Source organism: Lupinus angustifolius, chromosome LG16 (genome assembly GCF_001865875.1).
Source record: "Lupinus angustifolius cultivar Tanjil chromosome LG16, LupAngTanjil_v1.0, whole genome shotgun sequence".
NCBI classification, from domain to species: Eukaryota; Viridiplantae; Streptophyta; class Magnoliopsida; order Fabales; family Fabaceae; genus Lupinus; species Lupinus angustifolius.
This window is the reverse complement of record NC_032024.1, coordinates 1,253,081-1,266,562: the sequence shown is the minus strand read 5'-3', so window position 1 is coordinate 1,266,562 and position 13,482 is coordinate 1,253,081. Positions and strand designations below refer to the sequence as shown.

General features: G+C 34.9%; 3 protein-coding genes and 1 long non-coding RNA gene across 8 annotated transcripts in view; 2 read left to right on the top strand and 2 right to left on the bottom strand.

Moving 5' to 3' along the window:
* LOC109330265 (28 kDa heat- and acid-stable phosphoprotein-like) lies at positions 20–2,620 on the bottom strand. 2 transcript variants are annotated; one of them, XM_019564398.1, is made up of 9 exons: positions 2,561–2,579; positions 2,417–2,530; positions 1,621–1,658; positions 1,361–1,441; positions 1,175–1,258; positions 1,004–1,038; positions 730–815; positions 448–513; positions 20–367 (listed from the first exon to the last, which is right to left on the bottom strand). In XM_019564398.1, exons 2-9 carry the CDS (start codon positions 2,481–2,483, stop codon positions 333–335), a joined length of 492 nt encoding a protein of 163 aa, XP_019419943.1. In that variant the 5' UTR covers positions 2,484–2,530; positions 2,561–2,579; the 3' UTR covers positions 20–332. The 2 variants fall into 2 exon arrangements, with proteins under 2 accessions (XP_019419943.1, XP_019419942.1); XM_019564397.1 differs by having other exon boundaries at positions 2,417–2,620.
* Positions 2,814–3,872, top strand: LOC109330266. Its single transcript, XR_002105650.1, has 2 exons — positions 2,814–2,933; positions 3,237–3,872. It is a non-coding gene; the product is annotated as an uncharacterized LOC109330266 (long non-coding RNA).
* Positions 5,538–11,116, bottom strand: LOC109330247. Of its 2 annotated transcripts, none has more exons than XM_019564359.1 (8): positions 10,674–11,116; positions 9,747–9,950; positions 9,108–9,599; positions 7,984–8,094; positions 7,195–7,380; positions 6,524–6,727; positions 6,011–6,131; positions 5,538–5,861 (listed from the first exon to the last, which is right to left on the bottom strand). In XM_019564359.1, the coding sequence occupies exons 1-8, from the start codon at positions 11,070–11,072 to the stop codon at positions 5,746–5,748; spliced, it is 1,833 nt and encodes a 610-aa protein (XP_019419904.1). In that variant the 5' UTR covers positions 11,073–11,116; the 3' UTR covers positions 5,538–5,745. The 2 variants fall into 2 exon arrangements, with proteins under 2 accessions (XP_019419904.1, XP_019419905.1); XM_019564360.1 differs by having other exon boundaries at positions 5,538–5,858.
* LOC109328866 (transcription elongation factor 1 homolog) overlaps positions 11,876–13,482 on the top strand; it is a 2,288-nt gene continuing 681 nt past the window's right edge. Inside the window, exons 1-3 of one of the 3 annotated variants that reach the window (XM_019562487.1) lie at positions 11,876–11,982; positions 12,529–12,650; positions 12,831–12,901. In XM_019562487.1, coding sequence (XP_019418032.1) covers positions 12,538–12,650; positions 12,831–12,901 — 184 coding nt within the window. In that variant the 5' untranslated portion in view covers positions 11,876–11,982; positions 12,529–12,537. Of the gene's footprint in view, positions 11,983–12,518; positions 12,651–12,830; positions 12,902–13,482 lie in introns of all 3 variants that reach the window. The other 2 variants (XM_019562488.1, XM_019562489.1) reach the window with 2 other exon arrangements.

Below are 13,482 nucleotides of genomic sequence, written 5' to 3'. Positions count from 1 at the left end.
ATCTCACGTTATCATGAAAACAATTTCAAAGCAAATCCTATAATTAATTGAACCAAAGTCACATTAACATATAGCAATCACAAGGAAAAGCTAGCTAGATAGAATTACTCTGTGGAGATACCAAAACTATGGCCAATAGTTTTAGAAATAGGAATGATAATTAGGATGCATTCAAGTTGCTAAAAAAGGAGGAATGGTATTAAATGTCACCAAGTAGGAATGTTATTATAATTTATAATGCTAAATTGACATAATGTTGAAGCTTAGTGAGAGCATAGAGTCCTCCAAGTAACTGGAGTAAAACTAGGCCACATGAAAAGCATCCAAGAAATTCACTTGCGTGCTTCGGCTTTCTTCTGCTCTTTGGCTGAAAAGGATTTAATCATCAGTTTCAAGCTTTTCAATATCAGGATAGAGAAAGCAAAACAAACAGCATTTAGAACTTACCAGCTTTCTCTTCTTCTCGCTTTTTAGCAGCATCTGCCCTCTGCTGACGGATAAGAGCTAATCGATCTGCAGCATGACGAAGAAATAAAACATAAATCATAAGGAAATGTAAGCCCTGTATAACAAATGTAATTTGAAGACTACAATACTTGTCATTTCTCCGGCCAAAGCATGGTAGCATTAAATAGTTGACATATGATAAATAGTACCAAACATAGAGGGAACAAAAAAAGATGTACAAAAACCGCATAACTATAGACACTATTTCAAGAGCTGCGGTACCTAAATCTTTCCTTGCTTGTTCTGTTTTTCCTTGCTCTTGCAGCCTCATATAGCGCTCATGAGCTCTCTGTTTCTCTATCTCCTCTCTGTAAACAGGTGGGAAAGTTCAGAGACTTCCAGAAAACATGTTAATACAGAACCTTCACCTTCAATATTTTACCTAATTAGATAAAAAAGGATGTTCTGATCCCGCTTAACAATAAATAAGCAATACCCTCTTTAAGTGCATGATTATACAACCCCTTTAAACAACAACAAATGAGAAGTAGCAAACCTTTCACGCCTAGAAAGCTCAGTTGTTTTTCCAACCTGCACCGATAAGAAAACAGCATTATTCTTCCCATATGATTAAATTATTAAAATGATGTCAAACTAATTCTTCCCATACATTTAAATTATGAAAAAGACGTCCCTGTAAGGACCAAAAATGGAAAGTTGAACTCACATCAACATCTCTAACTTTCATGTTTTTCGTCTTCACCAAGTTAGGATTTTCAATCTCAATAATCCCCTGGGTTCCTTTATTTTTCTGCATATATTACATGTCAACGAGACAGTCAATTTCATCCCAACATGCACGGAAGAAAAAATAGCAATCCATCTATACTGGTAATCACTGTGAGATACTAACTGAAGTTTCTTCTTCAGATTCTTCTCCAGATTCGTCCCCAGATGTTTCCTCATTTTCTTCCACTTCATGCTCAGCTTCTTTCTAATTGGTTGCAAAGCAAAATGACAAGGTAAAATAAAATTGATTTGTAAAAGATATAAAGAAAATGGGAGACATGACAATAAGTGATCATATGTGTCATGTGTGTGCGACAAAGAGAGAGAGAGAGAGAGAGAGAGAGAAGAGCATGAGGAGGAGAAATAAGGCATGCATAAGAAAACCTGTCTAAATGTTCGAGGACGGTTTGATGTTCCAGCAACTGCAGCAGTCAAAAGAAACAATAAGTTTTCAGAAGTGCTTTCATATTATACATTTTGTAGACACTAACAACTGGTGTTTAATTAAGCTGTTTAGAAGTGCTTTCATATCACTTTGCTTTCACACTTAATTGTATCCATAAAACAGGTAACTCAAGTTCTCTTTTGTTTTCACATCTCAATTAAACTCACAAACATTACAGAGATATCTACAACGAGAGACCAATTTTCTCCTTTGGGGTATCCAAAATAAAACTCACAAAAACCTTATACAACAAAGTGACAATCTCAACAATATCATTAGGTTACCACTTCTCAGTTTCCACAAAAAAAAAATTACATTATTTTTCCTTTTCTTCTACTCTCTTGACTCAAGTCTATTGCAATTGTAGTGCAGCTTCTAGCTTTAGTAAAAAAATCCCAATATAAAGCACAAAACTTAAAAAATTAATTACACAACATATGCAGCTAAGAACACTAATCTGAATTCAATAGTTCAATTCAAATAACAAGATATCTTCAGATCTAACAATTACAACAAATCTCACTCATTAACAATAAACATGCTGCAACAACCATTATATTGCTTCAATAAAACTAAAAGAAACATTATATCATTACAAAGAGTTAAGGAGAGATAAAAAAATCAATTTTAGCTCAAAATCATATTTTGCCACAAACAAAGCATACCCAGAAGCAAAAAATGAGAATTGCAAATGGAAAATCGAAAAGGGGATAAGGGTTGACGAATCATTCTTACGCATATCTTCTGGGGTGGAGAATTGGCGGCGACCGGTGGGCTTGCTCTTGAATTTTCCTCTTCCCATCGTAATCCAATTCAACAATTACACCCAAACGATAATGATGAAATTCTCGTTTTTCTGCGACCAATTTCTGATGTGAGAATGTGAGATTAATAGTTAGCAATAGGGAAGGAAAAGGGCTTCCACTTTTATTCCGAAATTTGAATCCTTTATCAATATTCCAAAAACCCTAACTCCATAGTAATTTCGATGGTTGAATTTGGAATCGACGTTTTTTTCTCTTTTTTCTAAAATTCCTATTGGTCTGAATATTTGGGCCGGAAGTGGGCCCGATAGGCCCAAATACGTAGTTATTCATTATCACCATAGTTAAACGACGACGTATTTTCTTTCTATTGTAAACGACAACGCATTACATTCGACGGAAACATAAACCTAAAATCTACTTCCACCAGTGAATCAAGACCTAGCAATTGAATTCTTCACTGAGACTAAATCCGAAGATTGCTTTCAGTAAGTGTACACAATTTTCATCTTGTTCATACTGATACTTTCAATTTGATGAAATTGACTTGAAAAAGGGGAAATAATGTTGCAAAGTTTCTTCCTTTTGTACAATTTGTAATTTTGACTTGAAATAGAGGAAATAATGTTGCAAAGTTTCTGCCTTCAAATTTCTCACTCAAAATTTTGTTATATTATTTTTATTTCATTGGTTTTTTAATTTAAAACTGGATTTTTTTTGTTGCATGCCAACTGTTTGCTGAAATGTGTGTGTGGTGATGATGAGTTTGATTGTGGTTGTAAAATTTGCAGGATATGAAGAAAGGAGTGCACCCACAGAAGCAGTGGATATCCTATGTTACACAAACAGGTAGATTGATGCATGTCATGATGACAAAGATACACCCTGTTGGGAAAGTCTACCATTTCCGGGCAAAGCGTCAAATGGCTGAGAGTTTAGGACAGATTGCCAAATTCAAGCGTCGTTTTGGGCTTGAAAGTCAAGACACCGAAGAGAAAAAATGACTTGTTCGACAACTTGAGGGAGGTTCGCTTATTTATTTCATGCAAGTACATGGAAAATAACTAGGGAATTGGTGACACTCTGAAGTAGGTTTTCATAGCATTCAGTTTGTCTAGTTGAACTGCTGTAATATTTGCTTTTTCAATTCATCTTAATTGATGCCTTTGGAAGTTGACTTTTTCTTGTGGATTTTTTCGATTAAAGTTGGAGTTCTTCATTAGCACTTTTTGATATAGCAGATAGAGAGAGAAATGAGACTGGGACTATTTATGTTGAAGGATCAAATAAGTACGTTAAACTGAATAACCACATCCAATGTTTTTTGTTTGTTCTGCAAAGCTTTCTGTATTTGTAGCCGTTTATTTTACTTGTAAACACACTATCCTATAGTTGAGATATGAGAAAAGTAGAAATGTTGTGTGTAATGAACAGGATAAACTTTCCAGCCGTAGAATCTGATTTTAGTGTACTCTCCTGTCACATTCAGCTTATCCCTCCAAAAAAAGTCACATTCAGCTATACCTATGTGATTATGGTCAATTTATGTTCACTCCTCATACATAAATGCTTTCATGATATTTAAGATTTTATGAATCAAGGTTTGAGGACACTACACAACTTCTGAACCAAATCATCCACATCAGAGTTTTCTAGCCCCTTGCTGAGCAAGAACTCCCTCCATTTACCATGATTGAATCTCACCACCTGTCCCACTTCACTATCATTGTTAATTGCGGCTGTCATAGCCTCGCGCACAGCTTCCCTGGTAAATAGTCCATCTTCACTTTTCTTAACCTCTACACCTGCTTTCAAATCTCCAGTCATTATTCTTGCATTAATAAATTGATCTCCTGCATGGGGCAGCAGTACCGATTGGTACTCATGTACCATGGCATCAGTTAATAAGCCAGACCCACAATGAGTTACAAGGCAGCTAGAAAAGGCATTCCTGTAAGTTCAAAACCCAATAACAGTTCCTGAAATAGATCACTCAATTCAAAAATCATTGTTTTAGGTTTGAAAATTCCTAGCCAAGTCACCCATTTTTCTTCCAATGTTGATGCTGGTAGCTCTGGCAAAAATGGTCCTGCCAAAAGTACTTTCTTTCTCATTTGGTTTTCAAAATCTTCGATTCCTCTGCAAGTTTTGGAAATAACAGCATCAGAGCTGGTGCTGCTCCCGAAATGAAATGCCTTTGCCATAATCTTTGTTGTGATAGTGGGAACTCTCTCACATCATGAGGTTGTGATAGGGTCTACCAGATCAGCTTCTATAAATGGCTTTTCATGGAGTTTTCTTTCTAGGCTTATCAAGTTTCCCCACAGTGGCAACGCAAAGTAATTGTACATCAATGGAAAGCCGTAATGCATAACCGCCATGCTGATGTTGGTAACCTATGTGTGAAACCATAGAACACCACAAGGTATGAACTCTGAGAGAAACTTCAATGACAGACCTAGTGTGGTCCATTGTAGTATTGAGAAGGGAATGAAAGATAAGTTCAAGGTGTATATTGAAATGTGACAATGTGTGTAAGTATTTCTAGGCATTAAAAATGAAATCAAGTGGCTACTCTCAGCAAGTTTGTTGGATATATGTAGATATGAGGTTAGGTGACCTAAGGCAATGGATACATTGCAGCATAAAAGGTTGAGTTTCACACTCATGAACATGGTTGATCATAAGGAATTAAGGAGGCAATGCATAGGTGCAGTTTCCTTAGCATCCTACTAGAATTCATGTATGGCACATGTGCTTTTTTTCTAAGTGGATTTATATCAAATGTTAAGAGGTTGAATATTAGAAATAACATCCAATGAAAATGAGAGAGGATAATTGCATGATAGTTCACAATCAACTATTACAATCTATTTATAGGATTTTGTCTATAATACTAGTAGTTCCTACTTTGTTCTTTGTTTGGGCTTTGCCCAGTCATTCACAATCAAATGTTTGAGGTTGAGCACCTGCATTATATTGTTCAATCTTTCTTAAATTGTCCCGAAGGCAGTGTCACACATACAGATAATTTTTCTGAAAAATAACAGTGAAAAACAATAAATGGTTGAGACCTAATATACTGAATTTCTTTGTGGTAATGAGATTTTTCATTTCATTTTTGTTAATTATTTAGCTTTTCCAATATAACCTGAAAACTGATATGAACTGGAAGCATATCTACTGATGCCTAAAAATATCCCAATTGGGGGAATATAACCTTAAAATCAATATTTGGATTAATTGGTGAAACTTGCATACTACTACTACTAAGGGCCTCTCAAGAAAACTTGAAAAGGGTCACATAGATGGTCTGGCTACAGCAAAATAGGCATCAGGGTTGTCTGACATCAACAACTCTACAACAACAATCTTTCTTGGAAGTGGAATTTTCAGTCCTGGTTCAATAATACCTGCATCACAAAACCCCATGAAAAATGCTAGCATCACTTTTTATTATTAGCTGAATTTCATGTGAGACCCGCGAATCCCACATGAAATTCACACTCGCTACGGTCACAGTTTATACTAAAATATAAAGGTATCATAAACAATTAGAACCTACCTGGTGAAAGTTTTTTCCCTCCATACAGCTCCCTTGCTAGAGGGTTAGCACCCCAATGAAGCACCCCCACCTTGCTCAAAGGTTGAAAACCAACTATCTTCCCATCGCTCGAAAAAACCACCTAAATTTCAACCAATTGCGAGAGATGTGGGAATGCCATGAGAGTGTGTTTGGATTAGCTGTGAAAGTTAAGTTATTCCAATAACTGTCTATACTATAATCAATTTTATGTTTGGTTGTGTTTACTGAAAAACAATTTTAATACAATCTATTTGGTTTGGGTTGTGTAAAAATATCACTGGTTAATTATAAGTTGTACTTGCTTGAGAATAAATATCCAATGTTGAAGAATACAAACCAAACATGATACAAACTAAAACAAATTTTCATCCATATCCAGAAGGGGTTCATGAAATAGATGTCCTAATGACTAGTCATGTATGTGTCAACAAAAAATGAATGCAAGCCAGAGATGAAGTCAGTTAATTAGAATATTTCGAAAATCTGATGTACCTGGTAACTGGAAATCTCCAGCATGGATGCGTTTGCATCTTCGTCCATATTTTCTAAACTAGAAAGAGTATCAGCACCTTCATCTGTCAAGTAAGCAGGCAATTTTCCAATCCAGGCACCGACACCATCTTCCACCTTAATGTCAGCGGACCAACCGAACGCGTCTTTTAACTTCGCAACAGTTAACAAGCAAAACTCATCCGACTAGCCACATAAAAAATCCAAAAGAAGCATTTCTCAGACAGAAGTAGAAGGTACAGTAAAACAGGACACAAACAGTAAAAACAGGAAGGGTAACAACATTTCTTTTTTTATGCATATAATTGAAAGTACAATTAGTTTTGATAATGGCCCTAGCCATTTATTATTGCTATAACACAGTTTATGAGACCAAATTGATAGAGGTTGTCACATAAAATACAAGGACCAAAGTGAAAATGATTACCACAAATAGGGATTAAAAAAGTATATATTTGATCCTGCATTTGATAATCATTTTCAATTTGGTCCTTGCACTTTAATTCCAATGAATGGCAACAATAAACAGCAAGGACCAACATAAAAATGATTGTGCATATAAGACTGACACAGACCTATGGCTATAAGACTGAAATGCTAAACAAAGGAAGCACAAGTAATATGGTTACAATAAAAAAGGACAGACTGCATGCCTTTGTTGTATCCAAAAAGTCATCCATGGCAGTCTCTACTTCAGATGATGGTAGAGATCTATGTTCTATCGAGTGTTTCCTTTCCTTGAAGAAGGGACGCAAATATATTTGACCGAGCGAAATTGCTACAAGAATTATTCCACTTGCAAGGGTGACTGACAACAGTTTTGATAAAGAGGAGCTCCCCTACAAAAATACAAACCAATCAGCTAATCACCGATGCACTCTACTCAACAGTCATTTGAAAGAAACCAACTGATGAGGACATAATACTACTAGTGAAACAATTCAATGAGAAGGGTCTATGTCCCTACTTCCGGTGTTTATATGAGTACCGAAAAACTATATCTTTTCTGTTTATCCAAGCATCACCAGTAGGCACTAGGTACAAGGTAAATTTCTACACTGTTCTTTTTCTAGAAAGGAATTCAGTCATGCCTTTGAAAATGGAAAACATTGATCATGTTCACATTTGAAATACTCTACATATGCTTTTGCATCAAGGTCTTGAACAACAAGGAGATATTGGAAGACATTTTTTGATACAAAAAGATACCTTATGACAGAGTTCCATCTTCCTCTTGCACTAAGAGAACTGAAACATTGTTCCCACATATATTATATCACTCCATGTGATGAAGTGTTTTATGTTTTTAAATGCTAATTTTAGGTAAAGATTTAAAGAACAGACAACAGAAGCTTGACTACCTTTTTATTGGACGCTAAGGAAAACTTTTAAAAGCTAAATTCAGGGAAGTTTCAAAGAACAAAAAACAGACAATTGATTACCTTTTTAGTATACATTTTGGCAAGTTTAGCCGGCACACCAGAGGATAATTTCTTATCAGGTAGCGAATAAGTATCCACATAGTACATATCTAGTGTCTCTGCCAATGCAACCTGCAATTTTGTTATGTTTATAATAGAAAAAACATCAATTGTATACATGACACTGATGATACAGCAACAGCAACCGAGTCTTAGTCTCATTAGGTGGGGACAGGACATTGATGACACGGTTGCCCATAACTTCAGGTGACGGACCTTATGCAGTGCACTCAGCTACCCCAGTATAAGCAATAAGCAAAATTCTAAGTAAACAGTGTGATCACTAAATATTGAACTGAAGGCACCAAATCAAACTTATCAAACAAACTACAGACATTACAACTAGTTTAGGGCCAAATCAGTTTAGAAGTTTTCCAAACTTTTCAGGTTTAATTTATATTTCAGAAAATATCAGAAATCTTTTTAAAAAAACTTTCAAGACTAAACAAAGTTTAGTTATCTGTGTTTCTCTTTTTCACTTTTGCTTTTTCAACAAGTAATTCATTAATCACCAAATGATGTCAATTGTCACAGAACTAACTGGTCTTTGACTCCTTCCTTGGCCAACCCCTTAATTCTTCTTTCTTCTTTCTTCTTCTATATTTATGTGTTAACCCTTATTTCCATTCCCATCATTCTTTTTGTCTTCGTGATAAATTGTTGCCAATGGCCTTTAACAATAATAATTTAAAGAGAAAATTCAGGTCAAGTTTATGTTATCATGGTTTTGACAAGCTAAGCTTAAAGAACCTACTGTGGCCCCACATTTAAACCGGTACTTACCTATGGCTCATTTAACACAATCTATCGTGGTCAATTACCTACTCTTCGGTAGTTAAGGCAGACCATCATTTAACGCTCTAGCATCTAATGAAGTGAAAAAGAGACCACCCACAACTCATAAACAAGAATTTGATTTTACGGTCTTACTATCTTCTCTTACTTTATTTGTTTCGAGAATTTGAGGACAAAACTGAAGTCCACTAATAAGTTTACTAAAATGCCTGAGCCATGACTCCTAACAATTAACAACAAAACATAACATGAAAATCTAAAGGCTATTGCAAAAGGAAAAGATGAAGTACCATTTGAGAGTGGGTCAAAAGAACTTCCCACCTATTCTCTGTAGACTTCTTCAAGCCACCAATTTTTGCATCTCCTATTATCTCGGAGTCGATCTCCAACCGATATGCAGGTAGATACTCATTTGTCCAAGCACTGAAATCAGACCCACCAATTTTATCTAACTTTCCATGACATGATGGCTTCCACCAACGATGCCCTGATTTTATTTTCACAGGCTTGAAGCTACCCTTCATTGAGTTATACTTATCCAATAGACTCCTAGCATTTTCAACTACCTCATCTTCAAATAATTTGTACAAGATGACAGGGGAATCTTTTGATTGTATCTTTTCAGTCTTCTGAAACCAGTGAAAGAAACCACTTCTATTACCACCTTGGAGATCATCAAGAAATTGTCTTTCAGTGCTTTGAAGAGCAGAGACACAAATAGCTTCTGCAATCATGGAGATAAGATATTCACTGGATGAGCTGAGAGTGAAAGATGTAGGAACCTGCTTACATGAAACGAATAAAAAGAACCGAACATATCAGTATCGGGGCCACCTGCATGACAGACATTTTAATATAACATTACAATTTACAAAAGTATCGAGGATATTAGAACTCAAAGTTTCAAAAGAAAGAAAAAGGTATCGGACCTCTCTTGGGTTTTCAAGATCCTCCATTTTTCGTTCTTCTCCCGGTTGAAAGACAACCAGATCAAAGTTCCAAAGCTGCTGCAAGACTACTTGCCTAAAGGTCATAGAAAGTATATCTCTGGATAGATTATCAGAAAATATATCTTTGGAGAAAGACTTCCTGAGCTTCATGGCTTTTTCTTTAACTTTCCTAGCAGGTAAGAACTGTCAAAACAAAAGGCTCCTAATTTTACTCCTCAGAAATAGCACATAAATTAGCACCAAACATTTCTAAAACCGACTACCAAATATATCCCACAGCTGCAGCCTGGACTCTATTATCAAAATGATCTTATAAGTTTGTTGCTTATTGAAATAAACTCATTTACCAAACCGACAAGTAGCTTATACGCTGATTGATCAACTTATATGCAACTTGGTGTTATAAGCTAATGATAATAAGTTACTTTAATAGCTTATTTTAAAGGGTTGTTATAAGAGCATTGTTTAATCAATACAAAAGAAGGAAATTGGAAAATTAAGGTCCAGAACTTGTCAAAGTGTGAAAATATCATTCTTCAATATCAGATTCCCTCTTCCTCTTGTTAACATTCCCTTATTCTAAAATATAAAAAATATAAAAAACTAACTGAATAATCACTTAACTAAGCTATTTACCAAATGTTCCCTAAAAGTAGTCTCACAAAGACAAAAAAAAATCATTTATTTTTGTGTTCGTACTACCGAGGGTTTCGCCTCACCTTTTTTGGGTAAGGAATCGGGGTTCATGGCTGCCCCTCCCAACAAGTGTCGCTCCCAGTAATCGAAACCTCGAACTTGGAGATTCAGTGGGGTCTTACACTACTAGACCATGGCCTTGTTGGTAAAAACATCAAGGATTATCACTGAGTGGGAACAAAATGAACAAGAACATGAAATTGAACTAACCAAACGAGTTGAAACCGTGCTATGATTATCAGAAGAACCAGGAAAAGTGGTTTCTACAACCATAGCATCCAAGTCAGCATTCACATGTTCAGTTGCAACTTGACCACCGTCAGCAGCCGCCGCCGTCAAAGCCTGGTCAAAATCAACGGCTCCGACGAGAGTAAGCTGAGACAAGTCATTCTCAAAGATTCTAACACATGGGAGAGTGTTGTCATTGGATTCAGCTATGGCTTGAAGCACTTGTTGTTCTGTGAGAGGAATGGACTTCGAAGAAGAACAAGAGATGATAAAGTTTGAATCTTTGGGGATTGAAAGGTTCGTTGTTGATAAGAATTTGGATTTTAGACGAAGAGGAATGAGAGGGGTGAAGAGTGAGGTGCTTGGAAGTGAAGAAGCCATTGAAGAGAGAGAAAGAGAACACTGAAACCTTAACTTGTGTTATGTTTTGGGAATATCTATGTTCATAATGGATCACTTCGTAAATGGATCCTCTTACTATGTTTTTATTATTGGCCCAAATATAGATTCCTATTTTTTAATGTTTTTGTTTTTTTAAGTGTTTTTTAAAAAATATATTTTATTTATCTCTTTTAGAAAATAAGATGGCGTGTAATATAATAAATAAAATTATATATAATAAATGATAAATTTAGTCAATATTACAATAGTTGACTATAAATAAATATATTTCACGTAAAAAAATTATATAATCAAGACTATCACTCATTTCATCCAAGTAATATTTTTTGTATTGTATTGGCATCTCTCAACAATTGTCATTATGATGAATTAAATTGATAATTAGCCTACAATATTTGAGAATTATTCGAACTTTACATTAATAGATCAACATTTTTTTATTATATTTTAAGTAAGTTGATGTTGGCATTGGTGTATAACCTTAAAATCAATTAAAAGTAAATGGATATAGTAATATTAACCGAAGTGGATGTTTGGAAATTTGGTAAAACAAAAATGATACTTACTATCAATATTTTTAATTGAAGTTATAAATAAATGTAATTTACAACTCCTTGTGTTTAAATATCTTGTTAAAAAAATCACATATATATTTTTTATCAAATCAAATCTTGAAATTCGTATATTGTAAGCATATATTTGGAAGAAGATAAGAAATATTTTTCAATCTTTTTGTTGAGATAAATACTTCTATATGAGGCCAAAATACTGCATAATTGTAATGTATCAATTTCTTCATAGTAGAACATTGGAAAAATTGTTCTATAACAATACCTTTATTCTCTCTCTCTCTCTCTCTCTCTCTTAGGGTTTGCTTTTCTTCGATCTGGTACATCCTCTCTATATTTCTTTCCTCTTTGTTATAGTTTCGTTGGATTTTCTTTTTTCCTTTTTGCGACCTTGCTGCTCTGAACAAGAAGTGCATAGAGATTTTGATTTTGCGACCCTTTTCCGTTTTTTTGTTCCTGTAGCGAAAAAAATTTAATTTTGATTTGTAGTATTTAACTGCTGCTTTGCCCATAAAATTTACGAAAGTGGTGCAAGAAAAGGGATATAAAATTCTGAAATTTGAGAAATTTATGCACTGATTGAAAATTATTCCCCCTCAAATTTTTTTATTAACCGAAAATGTTAAGAAACACAATTTTATCATTCTTCTAGGTTTTTTTTCATATATTCTTTCTATTTTTTGGAGAGCAGTGAGTATTACTAAGCATAGATATATTTTAGAAAAATTGTGTTTGAGTGAATTGCCGTGTTGAATTCGGAATGTTTTTTAAGGTGATCCATTGCATCAAATTTTTTGAAGTTGTTGTGGAATAGGGTGACTGAATTGTTTTCAATTCCATGCTTTAAACATTTAAGTCAAAAGCAGATTTGAGCTATGGGAAAGAGAAAGGCAAAAACAAAGCCACCTCCTAAGAAACGAATGGATAAGCTTGACACTGTCTTCAGCTGCCCCTTCTGCAATCATGGCAGCAGTGTCGAATGCCGCATGTAAGCATTTTTCGTAGTTATCCGTATGGATTGTGTGCCTTTTTTCGTATGAGTAAATATGCTTACAAAATGTTAGCCGTATGAATATCTCTTGAATTACTTAGGAAATCTTCCACTTTACATATTAGAGATGGATTCTAGTACTTTGTTTGAAGCTTCTTTTTTTGTTTCCTTTGATAGTGACATGAAGAACTTGATAGGGGAAGCTTCTTGTGGGATATGCCAAGAGAGTTTTAGCACTACCATCACAGGTTTGTTTCAATTGGCTGTGTTTAGCATTTATAACATTATTCTTTGTGAAGCAGTTAATTGCAGATGGTATGTTGTGATGGTTTATTTCTCTTTGTCATGGATGTTTTGCTGGCACTGAACATGTAGATGATAAATAGCTCAGGATGGCAAATAAAAAATGGAGCAGTCTAAAGTGAGAAAGTGAGGGTGTATCCACCCTTGATTTGATCTAATTTGTAGAGATCCCAATCCACTAAATTACTACATGTGGATTAACCCTCACTTCCTCAATTTAGGGAGATGCTCACTTTAGAGGAGCCTTTCCCAAAAATAACATGTTTTGTTTATCTTTATAAATAGCAACTCAGGATGGGTGGTGTTCTATTGTCATTTGCTTGTCAACTCTATATGCAATTTGCTACCAAGTCTTGTCGAACTTCTCTCGTGCAATTTTGAAAATGATGACAAAAACTAGAAACGACATATTTATTCTTACAAATAACAAGTAATCATTTGTGAGCTGTTTGGTAGAACAGCATGAACAAATTTCTCTCTGCATGTCCCTCTCTTCTATGTGGATGCTTGGAAGAAAATTAGAAGT